This window comes from Balaenoptera musculus, chromosome 11 (genome assembly GCF_009873245.2).
Source record: "Balaenoptera musculus isolate JJ_BM4_2016_0621 chromosome 11, mBalMus1.pri.v3, whole genome shotgun sequence".
Classification (NCBI taxonomy): Eukaryota; Metazoa; Chordata; class Mammalia; order Artiodactyla; family Balaenopteridae; genus Balaenoptera; species Balaenoptera musculus.
The window spans coordinates 50,391,982-50,407,257 of NC_045795.1; the positions used below are offsets into that span (position 1 = coordinate 50,391,982).

At 41.7% G+C, this 15,276-nt stretch overlaps 1 protein-coding gene across 1 annotated transcript in view; it reads left to right on the forward strand.

The window, feature by feature from the left end:
* The window catches only part of TGFBR2 (transforming growth factor beta receptor 2), a 94,850-nt gene that overhangs the window by 56,773 nt on the left and 22,801 nt on the right, over positions 1 to 15,276 (forward strand). Inside the window, exon 4 of the mRNA XM_036868562.1 lies at positions 12,898 to 13,697. Within this exon, the coding sequence (XP_036724457.1) occupies positions 12,898 to 13,697 (800 nt within the window). The remainder of the gene's footprint in view (positions 1 to 12,897; positions 13,698 to 15,276) is intronic.

Below are 15,276 nucleotides of genomic sequence, written 5' to 3' on the forward strand. Positions count from 1 at the left end.
TTTATGGTTTCCTTTGCTGTGCAAAAGCTTCAGAGTCCCAAGTTCTTAAAAACCAACTTATACTACCTCTAAGTATACAGAATAGTGTCTGTAAAGTTTTTCTTTTTTTTTTTTTTCCGGCCACACCACATGGCTTGTGGGATCTTAGTTCCCTAACCAGGGATGGAACCCAGGCCCTCGGCAGTAAAAGCACAGAGTCCTAACCATTGGACCACCAGGGAATTCCCGGTATCAGTCAATGTTTGAATTGCAGAATCTGCTTTGATTATTCTTAGGGCTTTCCATTGCCTGATAAAATATTACTTGTTTGAGCCTAGAACTATTTTTTTTTCTTCAAATTGTCAAAAAAGGCAACTTCTCTGTGTGCATTGAGAAAATCATGAAATCGAATCTCAGCTCAGTGTGGTGTCTGGACATATCATGGTTTAGAGGCAAAGAAGTAATGTGAAAGTATATCACTTAGATTGTAGACTTGGAAAGCTCAAGAGAAGTCCTCTTCCAAGAGCTGCGGGGACTTCAGGATTTGAAGTGCAGTCTCTGTTGTGTAATATCCTGCACAAAATGTGACCTTAAACCCCCGGCAGCAAACACAGCGTGGCAAAGAGAGATGATTTGGGGATGTACAGGAGACTTGGGATAAAAATCCTCAAATAAGCTCTTTTTTTTTTTTTTGAGAAGCTTTTCTTTTTTTTCTTTATTTATTTCTTTATTTCTTTATTTATTTGGCTGTGTTGGGTCTTCGTTTCTGTGAGAGGGCTTCCTCTAGTTGCGGCAAGCGGGGGCCACTCTTCATCACGGTGCGCGGGCCTCTCACTATCGTGGCCTCTCTTGTTGCGGAGCACAGGCTCCAGACGCGCAGGCTCAGTAGTTGTAGCTCACGGGCCTAGTTGCTCCGTGGCATGTGGGATCTTCCCAGACGAGGGCTCGAACCCGTGTCCCCTGCATCAGCAGGCAGATTCTCAACCACTGCGCCACCAGGGAAGCCCAAATAAGCTCTTTTAACAAAATGTACTCTGTGGGCTTCCCTGGTGGCACAGTGGTTAAGAATCCACCTGCCAATGCAGGGGACACGGGTTCGATCTCTGGTCTGGGAAGATTCCACATGGTGCAGAGCAACTGAGCCCGTGCGCCATAACTACTAAACCTGAACTCTAGAGCCCACGAGACACAACTACTGAGCCTGCGTGCCACAGCTACTGAAACCCACATGCCTCAGCCACTGAAGCCCGCATGCCTAGAGCCCGTGTTCCGCAACAAGAGAAGCCACTGCAATGAGAAGCCCGTGCACCACAGCGAAGAGTAGCCCCCGCTCGCTGCAACTAGAGAAAGCCTGCACGCAGCAACAAAGACCCAACGCAGCCAAAAATAAATAAATAAATAAATTTATTTATTTAAAAAAATGTACTTTGTGTTAGTCTCTTTGGAAATATAGGGTTTTGGGACTGAATGTAAGAGTGCTTTTAATATTGTGAACTTCCTGTCTTCCCGATATCAAATCATCCTTTAAATATAAATTATCTCATCAGAAAAGCGGCCACCTGTCAGTGGATCTGTGTGTACAGTAGATGAGCGAGCACAGTGACATCTGGAGACTAAGAAACACTGCCCAGGTGTAAAGGACCAGGCGAGATGAGGCTGTCGATGTATAGACCTTTTTTACCTGGTACGGCCTCCCTTTTGCCTTACTGTGCTGGTTGGTTGGGATCTGTAATTCATGTTGACTAGAAATAGCTACAGTTGGCCTCAGTGCCTGAACTGTTTTTCAAAGGAATGCATTTAAAATGTCCCCATTACAATAAGGTTTGCTGAGGATTGTTGGTATATATATTCCTTACGGAGGCCTTTAGCTTTGTCATATACTTTCTCTATATCTACTGAATTGATCATACAGTTTTTTTCTCATTTAAATTATTAATGTGGTCAGCGATAGGAGTTGTTTTCTTTGCATATTTGTTTTTAATTTAAAATAATACTTTTTATTTTATACCCTTGACTGGATTTGGGTTGCTGCCATTTTTATTTAGAATTCGTTTTTTTAAATCATGGTACACGAGTGAGATTGTTCTGTAATTTTCTTACATTCTTTTTGTCTGCTTTTGGTTGTCCTATTTTCAGAGAACGCTTTTCCTATTCACTGAGTTTGTGTGACACTGAAATAACCTACTTCTCGAAAGTTCGGTGGCTCTCAGCTTCATCTAGGACAGGTGTGTGTCTGGGGCTTCGAGGGGAACACTGTTGCTCAAATGTTTTCGGATACGTTTTCCCCCAATTTTTACTGGAAAAAAATTAAACTTTCTGAAAACTTGAAAGAATGGAACAATGAGCCCCTGTATACCCTTTCCCTTTCTCTCTATTTACCATGTGTTAACATTTTACCACCTCCTCATTTCTATGTGTGTGGGGAGGCACTGGGGGTGGGTGTGTGGGTGTATTACAGTCCACGTTCAAATTTCCCCAAAGCAGTGGGGTTGCTGCTCTTCCAGTCAAGGACCACGCGTGGCATTTGGTTATTTTGCCTCTTCAGTGTGTTTCTTGTTTCTTGTGACTCTGACTGGAAACAGGTGGGCCATTGATTTTATAGAGGCACATTCTGGATTTATCTGATGGTTCCCACTTGTTTAGACTACGATTAAACATTTTTCTAAGATTTCCACTGGCATTTTTATTGTAGGAAGTTTTTTTAGGGGGTTGGCAATTCCACAAAAATCAAATTCTGACGTGTATTCAGTCATTGATACTAAGAAATTTGACAGTAAAAGGCTTAAAGATAAAAAAATTAGGGTTATACTGTGGAAGATTTTTAACTACTCAATTTCTTTAATGTTTGTAAGATTATTCAGGTTTTTCTTGGGTCAGTTTTAGTAACTTACACATATAAACTTTTAGGACTTTGACCAATATTGTTTTAAGGTTTCAAACTTATTGGAAAAGTTTTTCAGATCCCTTGAGTCTTGGCTGTGCCCGTGATTCTGTCTCGTCCGGGCCTTTGCCCTTGGCTATGTTTATCAGTCTCACCGAGGTTTACGTGTTGTGTTGATCATGATACAACCCATTCAGGGTGTTGTTGATTCTCCCTCTTGTAACTTTGTTTTCTATTCCACTGATTTCAACTTTTATCTTTACTCTCTCTTTCCTTCTCTTTTCTTTGGTTGTGTAATCTTGTCCTTTTTCTAAATGCTCGTATTGAAGCCTCTGTTGGCCAGAGATCCGGGGAGCGGCTGTCAGCATCCCTCTTGAATGACACTGCCCCTCCAGCTCGCCACTAACTGGCACAGCAGCCTGCTCTGCAAGGACCGCAGCTCACTGTACACACAGGCTTCCATCGGCACGTCTAGGAAATGGGAACTGATTCAGATCTAGCAGTGTGGCTGCAGGGGTTCAGAATAATCCACGTGAAACCCAGTGTTTGGCATTTAGTAGGTTCTCAATAAATGAATGCTGTGCTTTTAAATATTACAATTAACTTGACTTAATTAATGACTTGAGACAGGAAATTCTCCTTTCCCACCAGCGTATCTCTCTTGAGCACAGTTTCCTTCTTTGGATCTCAGCCGGTTGCATATATATCCTGTTGCTTTAGATGAACATGTTGGCGTGTGAAAATCTCTGTGGTTAGCGTGTCACTGACAACTTCAAGCATCTCTGTGGTTGTCTTGCAGTGTTCACCAACGCACTGAGGTGTACAGAAAACGAGCATCTCTATCCCTTTCTGTGTCTTGGATAAATTACTATCTTGGTAAATTTTTGCCCAAACTCTTCACTGAGTGGAGGAGTTGCAGAACTAATTCAAATATTAAAGTAGGAGCCCATCTGTCAAATTCAGCTCTGTTAATTTGGTTTTTATCAAGATGCATTAACCAACCCACATAGGCATTTTTACTCTTGGCCTTAATTTAATGTCCTTTTTACTATGTGATTTTTTGGAAAAAAAAAAGAATTATAGAGATTCAGTTTTAAGTTCCTTTTAGTAATCAGTGTTGGGTTTGGGCCTCACAGAGGACTTGAAAGAGCCTGGGAGCTACATGTTTCCATTGTGTTGCATGTTGTGTGCGCACCTGTGTGTGCACGCCTGTGTGTGTGTGATTAGGCAACTTATTTACTTTTAAGTCACTCTGGAGGAACCTATACCAAGGAATTTCCCCTTGAGGTTTTCTGCCAGTTTGTGTTTTGTTTTTTTTTAATGGCGTACTAACATTTATCTTTGACATTTGTCCTTAAAAACTGTTTATTTATCAAGATTCTGACATTTGCAAATGGCTCCTTATTTGCAAGTCAGTTTGGCTCCTCTATGTGGGACACATTTGGTTGGAAAATTTTGGAATTATTAAACGGGCCTTTGGTTCATTGCTAGGGAGACATCTTGGTGGCGTGGAAAGAACAAGGGCTCTGGAGCCACTCAGACCTGCGGGAAACAGGCTCTTCTCAGTTTCTTTCTTTCTTTTTTCCCCTCTTTCTTTCCTTCCCTTCCCTCCCTCTCTCTCTCTCTCACTCCCCCTTCTGCCTCTCATTCCCCCCCCCCACTTTGCCTTTCTCTCTCTCTCCCTTTCCCTTCCTCCCTCCCTCCCTCCCTCTCTCCCTCCCTCCTCACCCCTCTCCTTCCCTCCCTGCCTCCCTTCATCCCTCCCTCCCTTCCTCAGTAGTTTCCTCTATAAACCAGGGCAATGAACAGAACCTGACTTGGCTGTTGAAGAAATAAAGTGAGATGCTGCTGATAAAGTGAATGATCTGTGCCCAGTTCGATAAAGCCCGTGATAGGGGAGTTATCTCTGTTGTCCTTAAGAGAGTTCAGAGAATTTCCCGTCCTTTTCCACTGCAGAGCTCCCCTCGCACATGACAGAATCCACCCTTGTCCGTGGGGCACACAACATATCACCCCAGGAGGGTCCGTCATTGGCACCCGTTTCCTTCCTTACTAACTTCCCAGAGAAACAGATGAGTCTGGAAATCTCTGCTCTAGGAAATCCTGGCAGAGAGGCTAGGGCGTGATGCCTTCACTCTGCCCAGGGCTCTCTGGTTTTATGTGTGTGCCCTGGACTTCTGGGACGTCTGGCGAAGCCTGTGGATCTCTTCACAGTGATGTCTTCAAATGCATAAAATAGAACACACAGGAGTTCAAAGAAGATCAAACATAGTGTAATACAATTATCAAATATTTTATAAAATAAATTTGTGATGTAGTAATATTTACTTCTATAGTAATGGTTTAAATAACAAGATCTAGCATCAGATCGAACAAATTGAAATGGCTAAGTGATGAATATAAAGGATTCACCGAGGCCTCTGCAACACACGTAAAGCGGCATGAAAATATCTGTGGTTTCTCTTGGTGACAAAGTCATAGGTGTGGCTAATGCTGGGAAATGTGAAATTTTAGTTAAAGGTTAGAGAAAATAAAAAGTGTCATTTTGCCCGTTTAAATTTACATACTCCCAGAAGTCTATCTCTGGAGCCCAGGCTAAGAAAGTCTGCTGTTAACAGTGGAGAGCTGCGTGTGTATGAACCCTGGAAAAGTTCCCCTCGTTTGTAATGCCCCCCAAAACTCTGTGTGGCTCAGTGTTACATAACAAGGGAGTGTCATGTGAACATCACCTTTTGAGCACTGGTTACCTGTGTGCCCAAGAAACAATTCATGGAGGGTTCCATATCTTGAGTGCCCTACATTCTAGGTCCTACGAAAGATTTTAGGGTTCTTCCTTGTGTAAGACTTTTCCTTCCCAGGCAGGGAAAAGATGCATATTTGCAAGAACACTAGTCTATTCTGGTTCTTAGTTAAGAGCCAAGGGGAACAGTCTGCACACCCGACACGTTGTCTGAGAACTGCCCATAGTTCAGAGTTAAACCTTAGTGGACGGCCGTGAAATCACTTAGTCCAGCCCCCAGTGAAGAAAACCACTTTATCAAATTGAGAGCTTGTATAAAGTCATTCTTAATCAGCTCCCACTGATGTGAAGTTTAGAGACAGTATGGCATGGGGTTAAGAGCGGGGGTCTCTAATCAAACAGAGCTTGAGAAATTATTTAAACTGTCTGACCCTTAGCTTCCCTATCTGAAAAATTGGGTTTATAATAATAGCAGTATCTACCTCATAGGGTTTTTCTTTCAATTAAATATAAATATTATATAAAACTATTGGCACACAGAGAAGTACATAATTTGTATTCGATAATTACGAGTTTCTGTGTAACTGGGGGCTGGCAAAAAGAAATATTTCCTGCTGGTCTCTGAGTAAAGGAGAAGCTAGCTTGTACCTACTATAGCTATAGCTGTTGGTTTTTCTAGGAGCAGCTCAAGGGTTAACTCTGAGAGGGTGTGGGTGGCTTCTGTTTAGATAAAGCCACATCCCAAAGCTTCCTTTCAGCCTGATTTGCTATTGTTTGGGTTTTTCACCACCTCTTTGAAGTTTCAAGATTGACAGATGTTAATAGATAATTCCTTCCCCACCACATTTTTACCTGTAGGTTTTCAAAAAGAAATCAAAGGAAATTTGAGGGGAAAGTAACACTTTGGTTTCTGACATTGAAAGGGGGATTTCTAGAGTCTTCTTCAATTAATAAATTAAAGGAGATTTCTGTTTTTGTGTTTCCCTTAGCCTGAAGAAGACTAGAAATCAGCAAGGAAGACCCTTTTACATATATGGACAGGAATTAGAAAATAAAATTATCAGTGATACATGAACAGTTCATTTGGATGTTTTACACCCTTTAATGAATTGGAGACATAGCTAAGTAATTATGCAGTTAATATTTAAAATTTTTTCGTTGTGTTGTTTTCTCATACGTAAAAGAATATTCACATTGGACCAGAATGAAGTCTCTCCAAATTCTGCCAATGCATTGCAGGTTGTTAAAATAAAACCAATAGAAGAGGGGCTAGTAAACTTTTTCTGTAAAGGGCCAGGTAGTAAATATTTTAGGCTTTCTGGGCCAGATATGATCTCTGTTGTATGAACTACTTAGTTTCTTTTTGTATTTAAACAACCCTTTAAAAATGAAAAATTCACAGCTCTTGAGGCTGTACAAGAGCAGCCTGTAAGCCCCGGGGCCATAGTTTGCCAACCCCTGCTGTAGGGCATAAAGAATGGGAGGGATTTTTTTTTTAATTGAAGTATAGTTGATTTACAATGTTGTGTTAATTTCTGCTATACAGAAAAGTGATTCAGTTATACATATATATATATATATATATATATACATTCTTTTTTTTTCATATTCTTTTCCATTATGGTTTATCACAGGATATTGAATATAGCTCTCTGTGCTATAGAGACCCTGTTGTTTATCCATTCTGTATATAAAAGCTTACATCTGTTAACCCCAGCCTCCCACTCCATCCCTCCTCCACCCCCCTCCCCCTTGGCAATGTTCTCTATGTCTGTGATTCTGTTTCTGTTTCATAGATAGGTTCATTTGTGTCATATTTTAGATACCACATGTAAGTGATATCACATGGTATTTGTCTTTCTCTTTCTAACTTACTTAGTATGATAATCTCTAGGTCCATCCATGTTTCTGCAAATGGCATTATTTCGTTCTTTTTATGGCTGAGTAGTATTCCATCATTGTATATATGTACCACATCTTCTTTATCCAAGAATGGGAGGGATATTGTCCCACAAAAGTAATTATTCATTCAGCTTCTACGGGAAACATTTGCTGAGTACCTAAGTGCCCCGCCCTGAGTCAGCTGCTGGGTAGAGAGTGGTGATCAATATGTGTGGATTTACCCTTGTAGAGCTTACTTTTTCATGGGAGGAACAAGCAATCAGAGAATCAAACCCATTTATTTATAAGACATTCTATGTTGTTAAAGACAAGTGGCCACCTGAAGAAGACACGCCCATTGGATAGTTCAGATAGTAGAGGTGGAGTTATAGGAGGGGAACCTTATTTTCTGCTGCATCTCAATATCATTTCATCTGTCCCCCCAGTCTTGATCTCCAGGTTCATTCTTTGCTGGACAAGAGAGACCATCCATACTTCTGCACAAGATCTTCTGTTTCACTTGTAGTTCCAATCTTTCTTGTAATCGCTTTGTCCCACCCCACTGAAGCCTCTAGTCCCACCTTCCCTGGGTCCCACTCAAGCCTGACAGTGTAAGAACTTAGGTTTTCAAGATTCAATCACCAAATTGTTTCCTTCTTCCTATTCTTTAAAATTTTATTGAAGTATAGTTGATTTACAATGTTGTGCTAATTTCTTCTGTACAGCAAAGTGACTCAGTTACACATACATATATATTCTTTTTTCATATTCTTTTCCATTATGGTTTGACACAGGTTACTGAATATAGTTCCTTGTGCTATATAGTAGGACCTTGTTGTTTATCCATCCATATATAATAGTTTGCCTCTGCTAATCCCAAACTCCCATTCCTTCCTGCCCCTACCCCGCTCCCCCTTGGCAAGTCTGTTGTCTATATCTGTGAGTCTGTTTCTGTTTCGTAGATATGTTGATTTGTATCGTATTTTAGATTCCACATATAAGTGATATCATGTGGTATTTGTCTTTCTCTGTCTGGCTTACTTCATTTAGTGTGATAATCGCTAGGTCCAGCCATGTTGCTGAAAAATGGCATTATTCTTTTTGATGGCTAATATTCCATTGTGTGTGTGTGTGTGTGTGTGTATACACACACACACACACACACACCACATCTTCTTTATCCATTCATCTGTTGATGGACATTTAGGTTGTTTCCATGTCTTGGCTATTGTAAATAGTGCTGCTGTGTACATAGGGTTGCATGTATCTTTTTGAATTATAGTTTTGTTAGAGTATATGCCCAGGAGTGGGATTGCTGGATCATACGGTGACTCTAGTTTTAGTTTTTTGAGGAATCTCCATACTGTTTTCCAGAGTGGCTGCACCGATTTACATTCCCACCAACAGTGTAACAGGGTTCCCTTTTTTCTGCACCCTCTCCAGCATTTGTTAATTGTAGACTTTTTAATGATGGGCCTCTGACTGCTACGAGGTGGTACCTCACTGTAGTTTTAATTTGCATTTCTCTAAAAATTAGCAGTGTTGAGCATCTTTTCATGTGCCAGTTGGCCATCTGTATGTCTTCTTTGGAGAAATGTCTATTTAGGTCTTGTGCCCATTTTTTGATTGGGTTGTTTTTGTTGTTGTTGTTGAGTTGTATGAGCTGTTTGTATATTTTGGAAATTAAGCCCTTGTCAGTCACATCTTTGCAGATATTTTCTCCCATTCTGTAGGTTTTCTTTTTGTTTTGTTTATGATTTCCTTTGCTGTGCAAAAGCTTGTAAGTTTGATTAGGTCCCATTTGTTTACTTTTGTTTTTATTTCTATTGCCTTGGGAGACTGACCTAAGAACACATTGGTACAATTTATGTCAAAGAATTTTTTGCCTATGATCTCTTCTAGGAGTTTTATGGTGTCATGTCTTATGTTTCAGTCTTTAAGCCATTTTGAGTTTATTTTTGTGTATGGTGTGAGGGTGTGTTCTAACTTCATTGATTTACATGCAGCTGCCTAACATTCTCAGCACCACTTGCTGAAGAGACTGTCTTTTTCCCATTTTGTATTCTTGCTTCCTTTGTTGAAGATTAATTGACTGTAGGTGTGTGAGTTTTTTTCTGGGCACTCTATTCTGTTCCATTAATCTGTATGTCTCTTTTTGTGCCAATACCATGCTGTTTTGATTACTGTAGCTTTGTAGTGTTGTCTGAAGTCTGGGAAGGTTATGCCTCCTGCTGTGTTTTCCTCAGGTTTGCTTTGGCTGGGTCTTCTATGGTTCCATATAAATTTTAGGATTTTTTGTTCTAGTTCTGTGAAAATGTCAGGGGTAATTTGATGGGGATCACATTAAATCTGTAGATTGCTTTGGGTAGTATTGCCATTTTAATAGTACTAATTCTTCCAATCCAAGAGCATGGGATATCTTCCATTTCTTTGAATCATCTTTAATTTCTTTTATTAATGTTTTGTAGTTCTCAGCATATTAAGTCTTTCACCTCCTTGGTGAAGTTTATCGCTAAGTTGTTATTTATTTATTTTTTTTGATGTGCTTTTAAAAGGGATAGTTTATTTACATTCACCTTCTGATATTTCATTGTTAGTGTAAAGAAATGCAAACAGTTTCTGTATGTTAATCTTGTATCCTGCTACCTAGTTGAATTTGTCTATTCTTTTTAATACATTCATGTATCTTCCTCCAAAATAGTGATTTTTTTTTTTCTTTTGGTTGCTGGAATTCTGATGTTTGGGGGTACTTTTCATGTTTTTAGTGGCATCAAATAGATGTAAGACCTAAGGCTTTCATCTAGAATAGTCAGTGGAAGTTGGCATTTCCACTTAGAACTTCCCTTAAGAATAGGTAGTTAATCATAGGGCCACCTGACATCGTCTTAGTTTCATTTCTCTCTGTGCTTCATTAAGTGAAGACATCAAATACCATTTAGGTAATGGATTCCCTTGGAGAGATTGTCTCTGTTCCACCTGGACTGTATTCTCATCACTTTTTAAAATACACCGCCAGTGGGTGAATACTGCCAATTATATAATTATGAATCCATCCTTGGACGTGATGTCTGGTCCCAAACCACCTACCCAAACTTTCCTCTCTCTTCCTTTGTGCACAGTTGTCAGTTTGGGACTCCTGCTCTTCCTCAGGTAGATCCTGTATTCTTACTTCTTCACATAACATTCCTTCTGCCATCACTGACTGCTTCCCATCCTTCACTGGCCAGCACACAGTCCTTACCACTGTGCCATCCCTGTCTCTCTGTCTTTCCCACACTCCAGCATAGATGGGGGCACGCATTAGCTTCCATCCCAGACTGCTGGATGTTGCTAGGCAGGTGTAGACACATCCTAACTTCTCTGCTGGGTCATCCCCGCTTTGAGGGCTGTCCCATCCCCTAGTAGGACCTCAGTAGTGCTGTGTTTAATGACTGAATCTAGCTTCTGAGCATGAGGACTGCTCCTTAGTGGGCACCTTTGAGAGAAAATGAATGGCTGATAAAGTAATAGTCTAGCACAAAGCTCTCCCTGAACTATAACTATGTTTCCCTGACTCTTGCCCACTGAGCATCTCCATCCACATTCTTCTTCCCAAGAAGAAAACTATTTAACCAGAGCCAACCAAGGCCAGCTCATGAATCAAAGTTTGAGGAACAAGACATTGTAGTTACTTAGCTGGTGATAAGGGCTCTTCTCCATCCCCCACAGAGCCTGCCTCAGTGGTCCCAGTCAGGAAACTGGCCTGCACTTCCTTCTATAACGTCTCTCACTAATGTTTCCATTATTGCTACTAAATATCCCTGTTCTATGAAGCTATAAATCACATGACACTGAAAAGAGAAACATTAGGGGGATATAAGGTAACTGACTTCCAAAGAGACCAGTAGGCTCAGAGCTGATGTTTCGTGGTAGCCTGGGTGTTGAGCAGAACAGGACAAGTTAGAGTTTACAAAAGAGCACAGACTGCGGCAGGACTGTGGCTGTCTCTTTGTTTTCACCAGATACCATATACGTGAGCACTTTGGAGGCAGGAGTTGTCATTTTCTATATTCCCAAAACCTCCTGCAGTGCTTGGAGCTTAGTGAACACTCAGTAAATGCTTCATCCATTTATTCAACACTTAATAAGGCCCTCATGTGTGCTAAGTGCTGGTTACAGTCATGGAGAAGAAAGGCATGGTCCCTGGCAGCATGGAGCTCTCAGTCTGCTGGGGTGGGGAAAGTAGGGAAAGGCAGATATGGAACCAATAAATGGAGTCATAGTTATTTAACTCAAATTGTGCTCACTTGTTGCACAGGAAAAATGTGGCATGCTATGGGAATATATAAAATAGAATGTTTTCCTAAATTTCCTTTAGGGAGTGACGTTTAAGCTGAGTTTTGTGGGGTTTTTTTGTGGGTTGTTGTTTTTTTTGTTTGTTTGTTTGTTTTTAGCAGAGAAAGATTTATTGCAGGGCCAAGCAAGGAGAACAGGTAGCTCATGCCCACCACCCCCCCAAAACCCCGAATCTCCCACAGGGTTTCAGCAAAGCATTTTTTAAATTGAAGTATAGTTGACTTACAATGTTGTGCTAATTTCTGCTGTCCAGCAAAGTGATTCAGTTATACATATAGGTACATCCTTTTTTTAATATTCTTTTCCATTATGGTTTATCCCAGGAGATTGAATGTAGTTCCCTGTGCTATACAGTAGGAACTTGTTGTTTATCTATTTTATATGTAATGGTTTGCATCTGCCAACCCCAAACTCCCAATCCATCCCTCTCCCACCTCCCCTACCCCTTGGCAACCACAAACCTGTTCTCTGTGTCTTTGAGTCTGTTTCTGTTTTATCGATAGGTTCATTTGTGCCATATTTTAGATTCCACATGTAAATGATATCATATGGTTTTTGTCTTTATCTTTCTGATTTACTTCACTTAGTATGGTCATCTCTAGGGCCGTCCATGTTGCTGCAAATGGCATTATTTCATTCTTTTTTATGGCTGAGTAATATTCCATTGTATATATATATGTACCACATCTTCTTTATCCATTCCTCTGTCGATGGACATTTAGGTTGTTTTTATGTCCTGGCTATTGTGAATAGTGCCAGCAAACCATTTTTAAAGACCAGGCGTGGGAGGGGCATCCCAGGGTATGTGATTAGCTCGTGCACAATTCTCTGATTGGTTGATGTCGAGTTTTGATTTCTAAGATGAGTTTTGAGGGAAGAGTAGGAGATATGGACTAGATGGCCAGAGGCAGGCAAGACTGGACAAGTGCACAGTAGCATCCATGCCCGTAATAAAAACTCACCATATGTTGTCCACAAAAACTATGCTGAAGGTAAAACCTACGATGCTTGGGGTGTGGACCACTTCCTTCCAGTGCACACCTGCTGACCCAGCTCCTTCTCTCCTTTGTTTCCACCTCAGAATACGCCACCAACAACCCCGACTTGCTGTTGGTCATCTTCCAAGTGACAGGTGTCAGCCTCCTGCCGCCGCTGGGCATCGCCATTGCTGTCATCGTCACCTTCTACTGCTACCGCGTCCACCGGCAGCAGAAGCTGAGCCCGGCCTGGGACTCGGGCAAGCCGCGCAAGCTGATGGAGTTCAGTGAGCACCTGGCCATCATCCTGGAGGATGACCGCTCCGACATCAGCTCCACCTGCGCCAACAACATCAATCACAACACAGAGTTGCTGCCCATTGAGCTGGACACCCTGGTGGGCAAAGGGCGCTTCGCTGAGGTCTACAAGGCCAAGCTGAGGCAGAACACGTCTGAGCAGTTTGAGACCGTGGCCGTCAAGATCTTCCCCTATGAAGAATATGCCTCCTGGAAGACGGAGAAGGACATCTTCTCGGACATCAACCTCAAGCACGAGAACATCCTGCAGTTCCTGACAGCTGAGGAGCGCAAGACGGAGCTGGGCAAGCAGTACTGGCTGATCACCGCCTTCCACGCCAAGGGCAACCTGCAGGAGTACCTGACGCGCCACGTCATCAGCTGGGAGGACCTGCGCAGGCTGGGCAGCTCGCTGGCCCGTGGCATCGCGCACCTGCACAGCGACCACACGCTGTGCGGCCGACCCAAGATGCCCATCGTGCACAGGGACCTCAAGAGCTCCAACATCCTGGTCAAGGGAGACCTCACCTGCTGCCTCTGTGACTTCGGCCTCTCCCTGCGGCTGGACCCCACTCTGTCTGTGGATGACCTGGCCAACAGTGGGCAGGTAGGGCAGCCCCGGCCCCCTTGGGCCCCTCCCCTTGCTACTGGCACCCCTCCCTCTCATCTCCATCAGCCCTGCACTCTGACACTGGTCCAGGGAATCCAGTTAATCCTGACTGCACCCCGCTCTCGTGCCAGGGTACCTCTGCCAACAAGCAGCATTTCTCTCCCTGGTTCTCCAGATCCTTACCAGCTTAGGACAGGCATTTCTCCTTGAGTCAGTCCTCATTTCTCTTCCTTTTGGACATTATTTTCCTTTGCTTCAAACACTGCTAGTACTGTATCTCTATCTTTTTCCTGTCTTAGGGTTGTACTCAGCCCTTGCTACTCTGTAATCTTGGTCCTTATATTGGTTTTTTTTTTTTTTTTTTTTTTTTTTTTTTTTACCATTTTAGAAGGCAGTCTCCTTGAAGTCCAAATCCACATCTATTTGGTCACATCCATCACAAGGCCTTGAACAGGGAAAGTGACCAATAAGTATTTGTAGAGTGAGTGACAGACTGGGTGAAGGAAAAGTTCCTCTTTTGAAGCATCTCACAGATTAAAATTGAAACCTTTTTGGTTAAGGAGCTATCAGATACTAACATTACCGTCATTCTTTATGTTTCACACGCCGGAAGCTTGGCTGTGGATTAGAGTGAAGTGTTGAGAGCGCTGTTGTTTCCTCTAACCAGGCTGAGGGGAGTGCTTTTGAAGCATCTAGTCACTGCTCAGGCAGCTCTCCGGGTCCATGGCCACACATCCAAGTGTAGAGATAAACATGTTGAAACACGGACAGATTACTGTGCCAGGGTAACAAGTCATGCAATGACCTATTAAAAAGAAAAATTTCTTCTAATTTATGCCAATAAGAAGCGTTATTTGGGGTGATATTATCAACTCACTTGACGTTCCCTGGATCCTTGGGAAGATAGGACTTCACTGTTATTTAGTCAATCTATACAAGCTACATTATCAAACATTCAAGTGATTTTTTTCCCCCAGAAGCATTTCTTCTATGTTCCTATGTATCGCAGTGTTTTCATACTACCAGTCATCGTTCAAATAAAACTACATAGCATGCCCATCAAAATTATAAAATGACCAGGTTTGGGCTCTTAATGGAAATACTTTCATACAATTCAATTTAGCAGAGATTTTATGTAATTATACGACATCCTCGGCACACTAGAATGTGCCATGGGGTAAACAAAGAAGATTAAGACAATTCTCAAGTGACAAAAAATTAATGGTAATTATTATTTCACCACAAATCTTGGAGTTACAAGGGTGAAAAAATATTTAATTTGCAAAAACAAAAAATCAGCATCAAAAATATCACTGATGTGGTCACTCAGGTTCTCTGCAAGGATGTTATTGTATACGTGATACGATGACATATGTCACGGGGCTAAACAAAGCAGCTCTGGGGTTTGGCATTTCCTTATTGTGGCATTTTTTTTCTTTATATTCATTAAAGGGTTTTCAGGGAGAGAACACCTATTTTTTAAAAAATAATTACATAAGCTGTACCTTTCTGTGCAGGTCTCGTTACTTTTAAAAGCATTGTGCTTTTTAAAGGTCAACTACCCGTGTAAGGGACA